The sequence below is a fragment of the Xyrauchen texanus genome, chromosome 22, assembly GCF_025860055.1.
Source record: "Xyrauchen texanus isolate HMW12.3.18 chromosome 22, RBS_HiC_50CHRs, whole genome shotgun sequence".
NCBI classification, from domain to species: domain Eukaryota; kingdom Metazoa; phylum Chordata; class Actinopteri; order Cypriniformes; family Catostomidae; genus Xyrauchen; species Xyrauchen texanus.
In genome coordinates, this window is record NC_068297.1 from 34,781,892 (window position 1) to 34,796,413 (window position 14,522).

A 14,522-nucleotide genomic window follows, 5' to 3' on the forward strand; every position below is an offset into this window, starting at 1 on the left:
CAAATTCCGTCTGCCATACGTCCTGTTCGCAATTTTTTGTTTAATTGAAATTGTACTTTTTCAAACTCCTCCTAGAACGTAAATACGATTTTCACAAAAGTTTTCATGTATCATATAGAGACACTCATTACAAAAATGTATGAAAAGCTTTTTCATAGATCAAAGTTGAACACATTAACAAATGTAATGGCAAGATACCAATAAGGATCTGAGGCTGTATCTCTTGAACGCTTTGGTGTTTTGACATGAAACTTCATACACTCACCTAAAGGATTATTAGGAACACCATACTAATACTGTGTTTGACCCCCTTTCGCCTTCAGAACTGCCTTAATTCTATGTGGCATTGATTCAACAAGGTGCTGAAAGCATTCTTTAGAAATGTTGGCCCATATTGATAGGATAGCATCTTGCAGTTGATGGAGATTTGTGGGATGCACATCCAGGGCACGAAGCTCCCGTTCCACCACATCCCAAAGATGCTCTATTGGGTTGAGATCTGGTGACTGTGGGGGCCATTTTAGTACAGTGAACTCATTGTCATGTTCAAGAAACCAATTTGAAATGATTCGAGCTTTGTGACATGATGCATTATCCTGCTGGAATAGCCATCAGAGAATGGGTACATGGTGGCCATAAAGGGATGGACATGGTCAGAAACAATGCTCAGGTAGGCCGTGGCATTTAGGGGCCTAAAGTGTGCCAAGAAAACATCCCCACACCATTACACCACCAGCCTGCACAGTGGTAACAAGGCATGATGGATCCATGTTCTCATTCTGTTTACGCCAAATTCTGACTCTACCATCTGAATGTCTCAACAGAAATTGAGACTCATAAGACCAGGCAACATTTTTCCAGTCTTCAACTGTCCAATTTTGGTGAGCTCTTGCAAATTGTAGCCTCTTTTTCCTATTTGTAGTGGAGATGAGTGGTACCCGGTGGGGTCTTCTGCTGTTGTAGCCCATCCGCCTCAAGGTTGTGCGTGTTGTGGCTTCACAAATGCTTTGCTGCATACCTCGGTTGTAACGAGTGGTTATTTCAGGCAAAGTTGCTCTTCTATCAGCTTGAATCAGTCGGCCCATTCTCCTCTGACCTCTAGCATCAAGGCATTTTCGCCCACAGGACTGCCGCATACTGGATGTTTTTCCCTTTTCACACCATTCTTTGTAAACCCTAGAAATGGTTGTGCGTGAAAATCCCAGTAACTGAGCAGAATGTGAAATACTCAGACCGGCCCGTCTGGCACCAACAACCATGCCACGCTCAAAATTGCTTAAATCACCTTTCTTTCCCATTCTGACATTCAGTTTGGAGTTCAGGAGATTGTCTTGACCAGGACCACACCCCTAAATGCATTGACGCAACTGCCATGTGATTGGTTGATTAGATAATTGCATTAATGAGAAATTGAACAGGTGTTCCTAATAATCCTTTAGGTGAGTGTATATGACATTGTGAATAAGCCCTTACAATACCATATAAATTCGGTGACAGCGCCACCCATTGATAAAAAGTTATAATCAGTTTTATAACATTGTAAGTAATAAAACAAATGTCTTTTTTCACCACTCTAAAAATCATCACTGGAATTCTATATTAAATCTAAATGTTTGCCATTGGTGTGCTTGGCCCTGGAATAGCTGCCTGCAACTATATTTTGTAGTTTGATTTCTCTTAAAAAAAGAAATCCGTTTTTTTTAGCGGCCTGTCCAGGCTGGCACAGCAACATTGGCTTGACCAATATTGAAAATTTGGGCTGGGGCTATTTGTTTGTGCAACAAATGAAAGACATTGGACTTTTCTGTTGTCTGTTTGAAAAGGCAGCTTTTAAAATGAATTATTATGTGTTTAAAACAAGCTACTTTTTATTTTATGTCAACTTCATCGTAGATAATAGTATCAAACATATATAATAGTTCTCATTCCAAAGAATGAGACATCTAGGCCAAGGTTGTCATTTTGTTTTACTTTTTTTTTTTAATGTTATTATTTAGGTTATTATAGATTGCTCAATTGTGTTGAACACCAGTAAGAAAATAAAATGTTCACTGGAATGAAGTCTAATGTTTTAAATATCTGGTATTGCAACATCACATTTGTTTGACTCACCTAGGGTCAAATGTTACTGGTCATGTTAATGTTACAGGAATCTGGGTGTTTTTAAATGATTCAGACTTTGAACTGTTCATGGCCTACATAATGTTTGTGTCTAACCTGAAAATTACACTGTTATGACAGTTGAAATCTATGTCAGTGAAACTATCTCATTTTGAATGGCATTTCCTATTTCAGAATGATGCACTCTGAACTGTTGTGATCAAGCATGTTCAGTGAACAACTCTTTTAGCTGTGATCTCACCGGTCAACATCTCCCACACTCGTTGTGTGGGTGTAGAGTTCACTGATCCAAAGTTCCTGACACACCTCCTCTAAACAAACACAGCTTAGAAAGAGCAAGTGTGTGTTCGTGTGTGTGGCTTTGAATAGAGCAGCAGAATATTTCTGTCAGATGTGGGACCATCAGGAGCCGTGAATCATACCCTCTATTTTTTTCTGCAATCATTGATTCTTACATCATACACACATCTGAGCTGCTCTTCTCTTAATCTCACCTGTTAGAAATACATCTTTCACCTCCTATTGAGCTACTAAATCTATTAACAGGTCTGAGCTGAAAGACAAAGAACCTTCAGTTATTTACACCATTCTGTTTCAAAGAAATGCAGAAATTTAAACATGAATAAAGTTTCAACATGTGCTGAATGTAATTTTGAGCATTGCTGTTTATGTGAGAGATGCCATTCCCCTCTCTTTCTCCCCAAATAGTTTTCACGTCTAGCCAGACTTTAGACTACTGCCATAAAGTCTGATCCTCTTTCCAGCTTATTCTGGTCAAGAACTACCTAATTAGACAAAAAGAGACCATCTTATCAAGATGTAAAACAACCATCCAAAGTTTTGCTTTTACATGCCATTAGGGGGTGGGTTTATCTAAAACAGTTGATACCACAACAATAGATGGACATGGAGAAATCTTATTCAAATATATGCACTGTAGTCCACAGATGGCAATACAGAAAACACTGAAAAAATGTGTGTAGACTTTGTGATCAGACTTTGTACAGTAAAGTAAAATATACAGATTGTTTCACAGAGATAACTTCAGAGTATAACTTCTACTTGGCAATATCTAGTTTCACTTGCAACAAAATGCCTCAAACAAAACTCTGAATATCTTTCAAAGATTTGATCCCACTAACCTGGCAAACTTTGGGAAATCTTGATTTGTTCTTCCTCATGTGCTCATTGTTAACTGGTAAAGCTGGTAAAAACCTGTTTTCCCTTCCTGGAGTTATGTAAAACAGCCAATCAGATTATAACTTGCCTGAATGAGAAAGCCCTAGCCTTTTTTGTACATTATGCATCAGACTCCCATTGAGCATTTTTACATACACACCAATGTGCTGATAACTTCCCAAAATTCTCTACTTGTGACGTCAAAACATAAGAGTTACGCTGTTATGCACACATCACATGTATATAAGCACAAACCATATTTTGGTAAAAACACCGGTAAAAGGGTTTACATGCAATGTGAAACTGAGGTTATTGGTAAAAATATACTGATTAGTTTATGCCTAAACCATTTATGACCTCACTCTGTTAAAGGAAAGCCATTTGAGGCCTTTACATGACCACACTTTGTCGGCTTAGAAAGCATAAACAGTCTAAGATCGTGTATGTAAACGCGTTCTGTGAAGAGACTGGGGGCCATCTGAGGCTCAGGCTGGTCACCTTTCTACTGTTCTGTCAATAAAAATCTCAATCATTTTAGCTCTTTAGCTCATCCATCCAGGTGGAGAACTGTAGTCAGTCATAACATGCTCTTATTTTGTGCTTTCAAGCTCAGAGATTATGTACATCTAAGAGGTCAGTTAGTGTAGGTCACCTTCATGCACCAGTTCAGGGCCTGAGGATCTCTCACCTGCATTCAGTGGAGGACAGAGCTGCACAGCTCTCTTTAACTGCCACAAGCACATTCTGCAGCTTTGCAGGAAAACAAAGGCAAACTCTCTGGATGCCACATCTCATAAATATAGCAAAAGCTTTTTAATCAACCTTTATTCACCGTATATCATCACACTTTCACACAGAAAGAATTATGTGGATGTGATTTTAAAATACATTTCATTGTTTGGTCTTGTAGTGATTCAATATTTTTCACGCTGAACAGTTATACCTGTCATAATACAACACTGTCGGAGCTGTGGCATACTGATTCTCGCACATGACACAATTAATGATATATCAGCCAGTCCAATCAATTGGTGGATATTTAGCTGTTTTAAGATTATTGACGTTGATCCAATTGGCTGAATAATGGAAGTGGTCATTCTGCACTCTAGATGTTGGCATCTGCCATTAAAATTCCCATATCGGTCAACCACTAAACACAATGCAAATCCCATTTTATCTAGCCTATATATTGTAGTTTCAAAATATTTATGATAATAATAATCTTTTTTTTATTATTAATTACAAACCCAAACCCGAATTTATTGAAAAACTGACATGAACTTGGCCCAAAACCCAATGGTTTGCTTGGTCCCATCGGGCCCATGTTGGGTAACAGACCACTATAGCATGTAAAGGGTAATGATACTCATTCTTGTGTGCAATCATTTTTTTTTCATCTTACAGTGCCATGCATTTCATTCTCTAATCTTCTTTCACTCTTTACCACAACACTGTCACTTTATTTTCTCTGTTTTTCTCAGGTGCAGTATGTGATCCAAGGATATCACAAGAGGAGAGAATACATTGCTGCTTTTCTCAGCCACTTTGGAATGTGAGTCCTTTTTACCCCTAAAGACTGTTCATGCTCAATTTATCTCTGTGATATTTTAAGTAAAATTCTAGTTGTGTCAACGGTTGGATTTTGAAACCATTAAGCTCAGAAAATACAGACTGAACAAAGAGTGAGAATTCAGGTTAAACGGCAGATGTCTTTTTTGATAAAGCTGCTAGCCCAAAAGAGAGCTTGGCCCAGGTGGATTTTAAGGAAGGAAATCTGCAGAATGGATTTAACATAAGATTTGTAAATTGAAATGGTTAATTTTGTGCAATTATTTATATAAACAATAACACGTTATTGACAATTAATCATGCCCCCAAATGTCCATACATTCAGTAGTAAGGAATTTTCCTACCATCTGATCAATTCAAGCTTAAAGCAGCACCCTTATGTTTTTGCAAGAAACAGTCAGCAGTGGGCAGTCAGCGCAACTCTTGCTCTACAGGCACACTTAACAAGAGCAGGCAACACAAAATGAGGCACCTCAAACAGCAGGGCGCGTTTTTGCGTTCAGATACATTTGGGCAGAGCCAAACTGAATGCATGGGTCTCTAGATGCATTTTTCAAAGTTTTGAATTTCATTTAACTTGACACAGAGTTATGACGTAAAACAATGCATATCAATCAGTGTTCATAGAGCAACAAAGAAAGCCTTTACACAAACTTAAATTAGCCTTACCCTGTTCTGTTGATGAAAAAAGTTGGCTGAATGAAATTCTCAGAATGTTCTACACTTTTTTCCAAGACTATAAACTATCAGAACTATTTGTCCAATGCTGAGTTCACTTAAACTAGCTTTTGAACATTTTAAAACTTAAATATTTTAAATCTAGCCCTCTTTACCTCTGATCACATTTGCTGAGCTTCTTTAGAAAATGCCAATTGCATTATGACAATAAAATACATTTTAGATGATAAGCAAGTTCAGTTGGTTGTTAAACGTTGCTGGACAAATATGTGGGACATACAGTAATGCAGTTGTGATGGCATTGTTTTATTTCAAAATAGCCTATTGTATATCAGGAATGTATCAAATATGTAAACCCTGATATTACACCACTTAAATTTTTCTTTAATAACTGTGCACACAGCATATGCACATCGATGGATGGTCCTTACTGTAAGACCAAAACTTTCCCCCACTACTTGGTGCTGGGAGACGGACTTTGGGGCCGATCAGGGGCAGACTGGCCAACGGGGGAACCGAGCGGGATGGTGGGTCGGCCGCGAAACGGGCTGAATGGGCTGAGTTAAGCTAAAATGAGCTCCTGCGTTATACAGAACGGACCACAAAACGGCGCTGCGATATGTTGTAAAGGATAGAGAACACCCCCTCCAACTTTTGGGCCAGTTGCTATGTAAAATCCTGGGCCGATTTCTCTTTCCTGTCCAGCCTTGAACAGGGCCATAACAATTTGCTTTCGGATCGGAACCAGTGACAACCTGCAATAGGCGCAACATCAGGTCCAATATTACAGGGCAACAGCTCTTCCTCCTCTTCTGGTTGCATTTATTTGTGATGACAGTAAACTGGCTAATTTCAATGAATTGTCTCAATACTCTCCCTATTTTACATCGGAAGGCAAAAGGTACACAATTACCGATATACGGACACACATTTTTGTATGGAAATGGCTTATGGGCAGATTTCTAAGATTTGCGCTAAACCAAAACTTATTTTAAGACATCAAGCACACCATTTTTATTGATAAAACGCTATTTTAATGGAAACAAACAGAAGATGGCAAATTTCGCAAAACAAATTTGTCTCGCATTTTCACATTCTCGGTAACAAAACAACATGAAAAGTGGATGGAAACTAGATTATTAATGAAGTACAATTCCCCCACACTTTCAGCACTCATAAATCCCCATATAAGAACTTGACCAACACTGTACATCACTATGGGTACCATGCACTTTCCACTGTACTCCACGCCATGCATTTTGAATTCCATCAGATCCCAAAAATATTATTTTTCTTTTGGCTCATGAGACCAGCTTATAGATTCTCAAAGATCTCCACCTTTAACAGTTTGGTTCTTGGCAAAGGCTAAACAAGCTATTTATGCTTAGAGTTCAGCAGAGCCTTCCTGCATTCCACTTCTTTGTAGTGTGTTTTACTGTGTGAGATGAAACAGTCACTCCAGTTTGGCTTCCCACAGCTTTTGCCAGCTCTGAGGCACATGCTTGGCGATTGTTAGCAAAAATATCATCATGAGGTAAAAGCATACAGTGATGATCTGAACATTTCAAGAAGCTTGTCACAAGTCCATCCTTTTTGAATTTCTTTGTCACTTTTGCTGCTGTGTTTTGAGACAATAACAGCGACTTGCTAATACTCTTGTACCATTGTCCCCTTTTGTGCAATTAAATCATTTTCTTTCTTCACTTGCTTGACAATTCTCTCCCATGTGGTCCATCTGTTGTCAGCATTGAGTCTGAGTGATTCAATGGATTAAATAACACTTTTACACTTTTCACATGCCTATTTGAGTGTGATCGTTCAAAAGAATAATCTGCTGATCAATGTCCCTCAACCAGCACCAGAAAACATTTTATGTTTTATATTGTAACTTTCAGGAGGGGGTACTTATTTTTGCAACATGGTCTTTTATAATTTTGATAAGAGAATATTACATTACATTACACATGAACACCTAATATGTCTTATTTGAAAAGAGAAAGAGCTGAATTTGTTCAGTTTCAGAGGGGGTTTACTGATTTATGCTGCATGGGTAGTTTGATTAACTACTTAGGGGTCTTAGGAAATGTTTGTGTTTAGGAAATATGTGATTAATTGTGATTAATTATATTATTTGGCACATCATATAATTAATTTGATTAAAAATTTTAATTATTTGACAGCCCTAATTTAAATCAGGTTAAAACAGGCTAAAGAGATCAGAGAGTATTACACTAATGTTGGTGAATAGAAGCGCAATAAACAACATTATAATTTATATATATTTGTAAATAAACAGCCAAGGGCTGCAATCAAGTTTTTAGGATGTTTCTGCAGAATATTGTGGGGTCAGATTCTTTGTGGTCCTGATTGATACAATCCTCTAAATGCTCATCAAGTGCACTGCCGCATCGAATGAATGTCTTTTGTTTGGTTTGGTGTAAAACTGCCCCTGCAAGTACAGGCCTGGACTGGTAACCAGTAAAGCTACTTAGCACAGTGGCACACCCCTGTGATCATGAGAAATGTGTTACCCGCACTAGTTCCTTTTTATTTCTTAATTACTTGGGATAATTCTGCTTCTTATAAGTCAAACAAGTGCAGACAGTTGCTGCATAACGGGCGGTAATACACAAGGCACCAAGATGTCTTTGGTTTTACACACCTTAATGCTATGACCTTATACTATACATGATTTATTTATTTATTAGAATATGATTTGCTGTTAATGAAGGCTATTATAGAAAGCTTGCTTGTCTGAATTTAGTGGGGCAAGATGCTAATAAACTACAAATATATATATATTTTCTGTTTAAAGTTACACCATATTAAGTGAACAAAAAAGTATTTTGACACTTGACTCACTCTTAACAAATTAATTATATTGCAGTACAAAACAAAATATAAAATCAAAGTGGTATGTGCATGAACGTGCAAGATATTTTTTCCCAGAACTAACCTGCAATTATTGCTATTAATTTGAACAAGCTAGTACCAACAGGATTTTTCATGGATGTGTGAAGTCAGTTACTTTAAGTTTACACAGGTGCCCTAGCAGAGTAACCACAGGTGTAGTTCATCCATTAACTATGGTCATGGTCCACTAACATTTGACAACTAGGAAGTGCCCAAATACTTTTAGTTTTTTGTTTTTTATCATTTAAAACTTATTTTTGTGAAAAGTGTGCTTGTGCTCTTTCTCTAATATAAATTTCACTTGGTATATGTGGTTCTGATGCAATGACATCATGCACATTAAAGTGTGCAAACTTTATGGCATGTGGTTTCACCGTTTCTGTGTTGTCTCTACAGGGGGGTGGTAGAGTATGATGCTGTTGGGTTTACCAAACTCACCCTTTTGCTTATGTGGAAAGACTTCTGCTTCCTGGTCCATGGTGAGATACACAAGAGATAAGGCTTGGATACACCATTGTTGTCAACATATACATAATGATAATATGAATTCTTATCCTTGTCTTTCGTGTACCACATTCATCAGTTTCTTGTTGTTGTTCTGTTCACTCTCGCTGTCTTCCTGTAGTGGACCTACCTTTGTACTTCCCCCGAGATCAGCCCACCCTCACATTTCAGTCTATCTATCACTTCACCAGTAGCGGGCAGCTGTACTCTCAGGTGCAGAAGTCTTACCCCTACAGCCCACGCTGGGATGGCAACGAGATGGCCAAACGAGCCAAGTAAGTACCAAATAGCAAACATTTACAATGTCCTTTTAAGGCAAGCCACTTTGTGGAAATCCTGGCCCCAGGTAGCTATTTTCCATGTAGATAATAGACCTTAGGTCAGAGTACATGCCATAGTGAATTTAACATAAATGAAACTCTGAGGGATAGACTTACAGTCTATATAATGGCATGCACTGTATAAAGGTCCTAGATCACACTTAACGTTCAGATATATAGCACAATAGTCAAAAGTATTACACAAATACACAAAAGTATTTTTCACATTCATTTTATCCATAGGGATTTTATAAAAATCCTTCACAGAAACATTTTATGATGCCATGAACCAAATCAAACAAATCCGAGGTGAATCACAACATTACTAACTTTTATTTGAAGCAAAAAAGGGGGGGGGGGGGGGGTGAATGGATAAAAACAATATATATCAATTTTATTGTAACATTTTCAGAATTGAATATTTGCCAATATGTATGTAGCATGAGAGTGTAGGAAGGCCAACTCGATTGTCATTCAAATTGCATCATGGGAGTGGGCAGTTGCTGCAGAGCTTGTTTTACGCACTTTTTTGGTTGCAATTCTCTGATTGGGGGAGTGTTTCTCAATCATGGATAGTGTATTCTATTATTAAACATGATTTGTAAAATATTCGGTTGAAATTACATGGACTGATGGATTCAACAGAGGCATATAAATTGTTAAAAAAAAAAAAGTGGAGTAAAGTTTATATGTTTTAGAAAATAATTTATTCACCTATGGAGAAAATGAATGGAATTTTTACTTCTGGAACCCGACTGTTGTGCTCTATTATAGACTTTCTTTGTTTATTTATTATTTGATTCTTTTTTTTATTTTTTGTTTACTGATGAACAAAACAGTTTTTCAAGATTTTTTCATTAACATGTCAAATCATAGATTAAATCTGATACCAATGTTATCATCATTTTTTTTTTATTTAACTCAAATCATGCAAAAAAGAAATTGTAGTTACATGAGTAAAGAAAAAGAGAAAACTCCTCTGTCAATAGCATGATTGGCTCTTTTAACTGTAAGGTGTGGCTTCCATTCCTACAGCCATCATATTAAGAGTAAATTCTCCCATTCTGTTTTCTACAATTAGTCTGTCTGCTGCACATAATACTGTCTCTGACGATTAGCAATTAATAATGAATCCACTCAAAGAAATTGCAAAAGACCTTTTTTTCTTACTGTGTTGATGCATTCCTCTTATTCCTTTCCGCTTCCTGTGAACTGTTAAGCTGAATTGAGTAAAAGCGTTTGCTGGAATGTGTGGCTTTCACCTTTGGACTGTTGTCCCAGCCACACCTCACTGCTAGAGAGAACTCTTTGTCCTGAATGTGAAAAGTGTCATGAATTTCCCAATGAATTTCTACTGTTTGTGTTCAGTCCATATCTTATCTCTGCTCTGCTAACTTGTTGTTTCGCTCATTGGCTTTAATCATGCAACAACTCTAGATGCCTTGATTACTTGCCAGTTTTATGTGGGCTTTTCCATAATTGGTGACATGATTGGTTGTAGCTTTGATTTCCTCACTTATTTAAACATTACAGATTAGTGTTGTCACAATAACAACATTTCAGTAGTTGATAGCAATACCAGTACTGAAATTTAGTGATTCTTGATACCAATTTTTATCCCGCAGCCAAAGCAGATATGTGACACTCTTGCATTTAAAAAAAATCTAAATATGAAAAAAAAAAATGTAACTAATTAATCTAAAGGTATTTCTTTCAAGTATTTACTTCAAGTATTTCTCCATTAAATAAACATTGCTTTAAATTTCTCAAGTAATTATTGAAGAAACGGTCAGTAATAAAATAAAAAACATAAAAACACAAGCAGTGGAACAAGATACAAATGAAGTAAACAGTGCTTAAAGTATGTGTGACGAGGAGGGGGGTGTGGCCAGGCCGGTGCTGAGTCAACTAATCAGCAGGAGAGATAAAGGAGTGCCGGAGATGCCAGATTGGGAGAGAGAGACACATGCGGCCAGTGTGTGTGTGTGTGTGTGTGTTTGTTTGTTTGTTTTATGTTATTTTAAGTTGAGTTTATGTAATTTAAGTTTACGTTGACCGGTTCCCGTGTCCTCTTGCCCATCCCTTACCCGTTACAGTATGTAGTAACAGCAGTGTATAGTTTTCAAGTGAATATTAAGTCAATTAAAAAATACAAAAGTAACAAAAATATAAAATAAAACTACTCATTGTATTATTTTCCAAACATTTATTAGGCTATCATTACTTACAGTATAACAGGCTATAGTTTTTGCCAATGATGCAATTCATGCTTTACTGCCGTTATTCGAACTCTATTTGTTATGCGAGACATAGAGTACAGTCAACTGGTCGTTATCATGAAATAAACCCTATATGGGTGGTCAAGACCACAACACAGAGCGTTAAATACCCCTAAAGGGGTTTATTTAGCAATAATGACCAACGGTCTGTACATTATCCCACTTATTACACTAGCAAATAAACAAATACATGGACATGAAATATTGATTTGCGTTGAAATTATTTGACAATGTAAAAAGAAAGAGATCCCAAAGTCTCAGAAACAGCTGAAATTCTGTCTCTGAAAAGCATTGGCGTTTTAATGAAACTGTTAGTGTTTATTTTGTGAAAAAGACCATCGGATTACTCGTTGTCTTGGATATTACAAGACTATTGGCTAAAATTATTTGATTTAAGTTTCAATTATTTTATGCTCACTTGTAGAAATTGCAAATTGATCTAATAAGTAGGATAGATGAGTCGCAATACCCGGATGATATCACTATTTCCCCAGATGTGAGGTCATTATCAGAATTGAGTATTCCAGGGAGCCATTTAATAAATGCTGCTTAAAGAAAATAATGCGTTTGTGTTAAAGGGATAGTTCACCCAAAAATTCTCTCATAATTTACTCACCCTCATGCCTTCCCAGATGTGTATGACTTTCCTTCATCTGCAGAACACAAAAGATTTTTAGAAGAATATCTCAACTCTGTAGGTCCATACAATACAAGAGAATGGTGACCAGAACTCTGAAGGTCCAAAAAAGACATTAAGGCAGCATAAAAGTAATCCATAAGTATCCAGTGGTTAAATGTATATCTTCATAAGTAATATGATAAGTGTGGATGAGAAACAAATAAATGTTTATGTCATTTTTTTTTACTGTAAATCTACAGTTTCACATTCATCCTCCTACTGGTTGGGGCTGGTCAAAGGTGGAGATTTATAGTAAAAAAAAAAAAACTTAAATATTGATCTGTTTTTATCCTCTTCTACACATATCACTTCTGAAGACATAGATTAAACCACTGGAGTCGTATGGATTACTTTTATGCTGCATTTATGTTCTTTTTGGACCTTCTGAGTGATGGTCACCATTCACTTGCATTGTGAGGACCAACAGAACTGAATTATTCTAAAAAATGTTTGTTTCTGTTCTGCAGAAAAAAGGAAGTAATACACATTTGAGATGGTATGGGGGTAGATGATGTGAGAATTAAAATTTTTGGGTGAACTATCTCTTTAAAGGCAGAAAATCGAAATTCCTTGTAACAGGCAAGGACGGGCAAGGAGGAAGCAGGAACCGGTTGAGCAGTCAAGTTTAATTTACATTTACATAAATTAACTTAAACAAACATAAACACACACACAGCAGCCATGTGTGTCTCTCTCTCTCTCAAACTGGTGTCCCTGGCTCCTCTTTATCCCTCTCCCACTGATTGGGCTGATTCAGCGCTGGGTGTACATCGTTACGGCTTAGCCACGCCCTTCTCCTCATCACACTCGTGTTTACAGCTTATTGACTAGCCAACAAAACTCGCTAGCCAACTCAAGTATAAAGCCAATGAAAAAGCCCTGTCGATCTCTTCCTGAAGATTTACCTTAATTTCCATAATAGGTGCATACCAATATTTTCCCCTTCTGGTACCGGTACTACTGAAAATTCAAAAAGACTGGCATTTTTTATATTTTTGTATCAAGCTGGTACCGAAGTACCGGTACTTTTCACATCCCTATAACAGATTAAGCATTAAAAAGATGGGCGTTAACAGTGGAAGGCATTTAACTAACTCATACTTTCAGGATTTTTTTCAGTAGTTATTTCTGATGTTTCTATTTGACATGTGTTGCATTGTTCTGTCTCTTTTACTTTCCCCTTTTCTTTCTCTCTCAAACAGGGCTTACTTCAAGAGCTTTATTCCTCAGTTCCAGGAGGGGGCTTTTGCCAACGGAAAGCTGTAGATTCACAGTGTGAATGTGGAGGGCATTGACATACTGTTAGAGTTAAACAGGGGTTTATGAACAAGAGGCACAGGAGACCATTGTGACAGCATGTACCCAGAGTCTGTCTGTTTAGTGGAAAACCTGTGACTCACAGGTCTAATGTCAACTGGTCTTCTGCAATGTTTTAGCCCTCTTGAACTCATAAGCAAAGTGACTTGGCACACTTAAATGTTCTGCATGTACTAGTCATTTTTCATATTTTTTTTACTTACAAGCTACTTTATTTGTCTTTGCCTGTTGTCATTATAAAGAGATTACAACAATAAACCAAATTTATTTACCAAGAAAAATTCAGTTAGTTGAGTTCATCTGTGCACTGAAGGATTTAACAAACAAATGTGCATGTATGTATGTGTGTGAAGCTTTTTTTACAGGTTGTAAAAGAGAAACACATTATTATTAATGTGCAAGTGTGTTTGTTAAGGGAGTGTACTCATGAATGGGACGTGTGGGGGAAAACGTATACAGCTGCGGGAGAGAGAGAAGAGCGAGAGAGGGATTGCTCGCTTGTTTTCATCATCAAGCACAAGGGTCATTGTCAGGGGTCTGTTTTGCCCTGGGGGTCTGCCCTCTTCTATATTTATTGTTAGTAATGTAGGAGCTGTCATGTCTTATTGGGAACTACTGGATGAATGTATCTGGGGCATTTAATAGAATCAAGTCTCTTAATAAAAGAATTAAATACAAGATTCTTTTTGTCTATTTTCGCTTCATCATTACATGGCAGTCTAACCTTTTCCGACCTGAATTCAAACTGGCCTTGTTAGATTGTGCAAGAACCTTCATTTACTGTAAGGGAATAAATCTCCCTAAAAATTTTAATTCTGTCAATATGTTCTCCAACCTGTCATCATTTTCGTTCCAAAACCCATTTGCTGTTGTTTATTTCTTAGAACACAAAAGGAGAATTGTTGTAGAATGTTCACGCAGCTCTTTTCCACACAGCAGCATTTTATAGTGACCACATCCATC

The 14,522-nt window shown here is 37.2% G+C and overlaps 1 protein-coding gene across 1 annotated transcript in view; it reads left to right on the plus strand.

Annotated features, from left to right (window-relative positions):
* The window catches only part of babam2 (BRISC and BRCA1 A complex member 2), a 136,090-nt gene extending 121,858 nt beyond the window's left edge, over positions 1 to 14,232 (plus strand). Inside the window, exons 9-12 of the mRNA XM_052153560.1 lie at positions 4,782 to 4,852; positions 8,857 to 8,939; positions 9,086 to 9,239; positions 13,445 to 14,232. Of these exons, the coding sequence (XP_052009520.1) occupies positions 4,782 to 4,852; positions 8,857 to 8,939; positions 9,086 to 9,239; positions 13,445 to 13,508 (372 nt within the window). The 3' untranslated portion in view covers positions 13,509 to 14,232. The remainder of the gene's footprint in view (positions 1 to 4,781; positions 4,853 to 8,856; positions 8,940 to 9,085; positions 9,240 to 13,444) is intronic.
* The last annotated feature ends 290 nt before the right edge of the window (positions 14,233 to 14,522 follow it).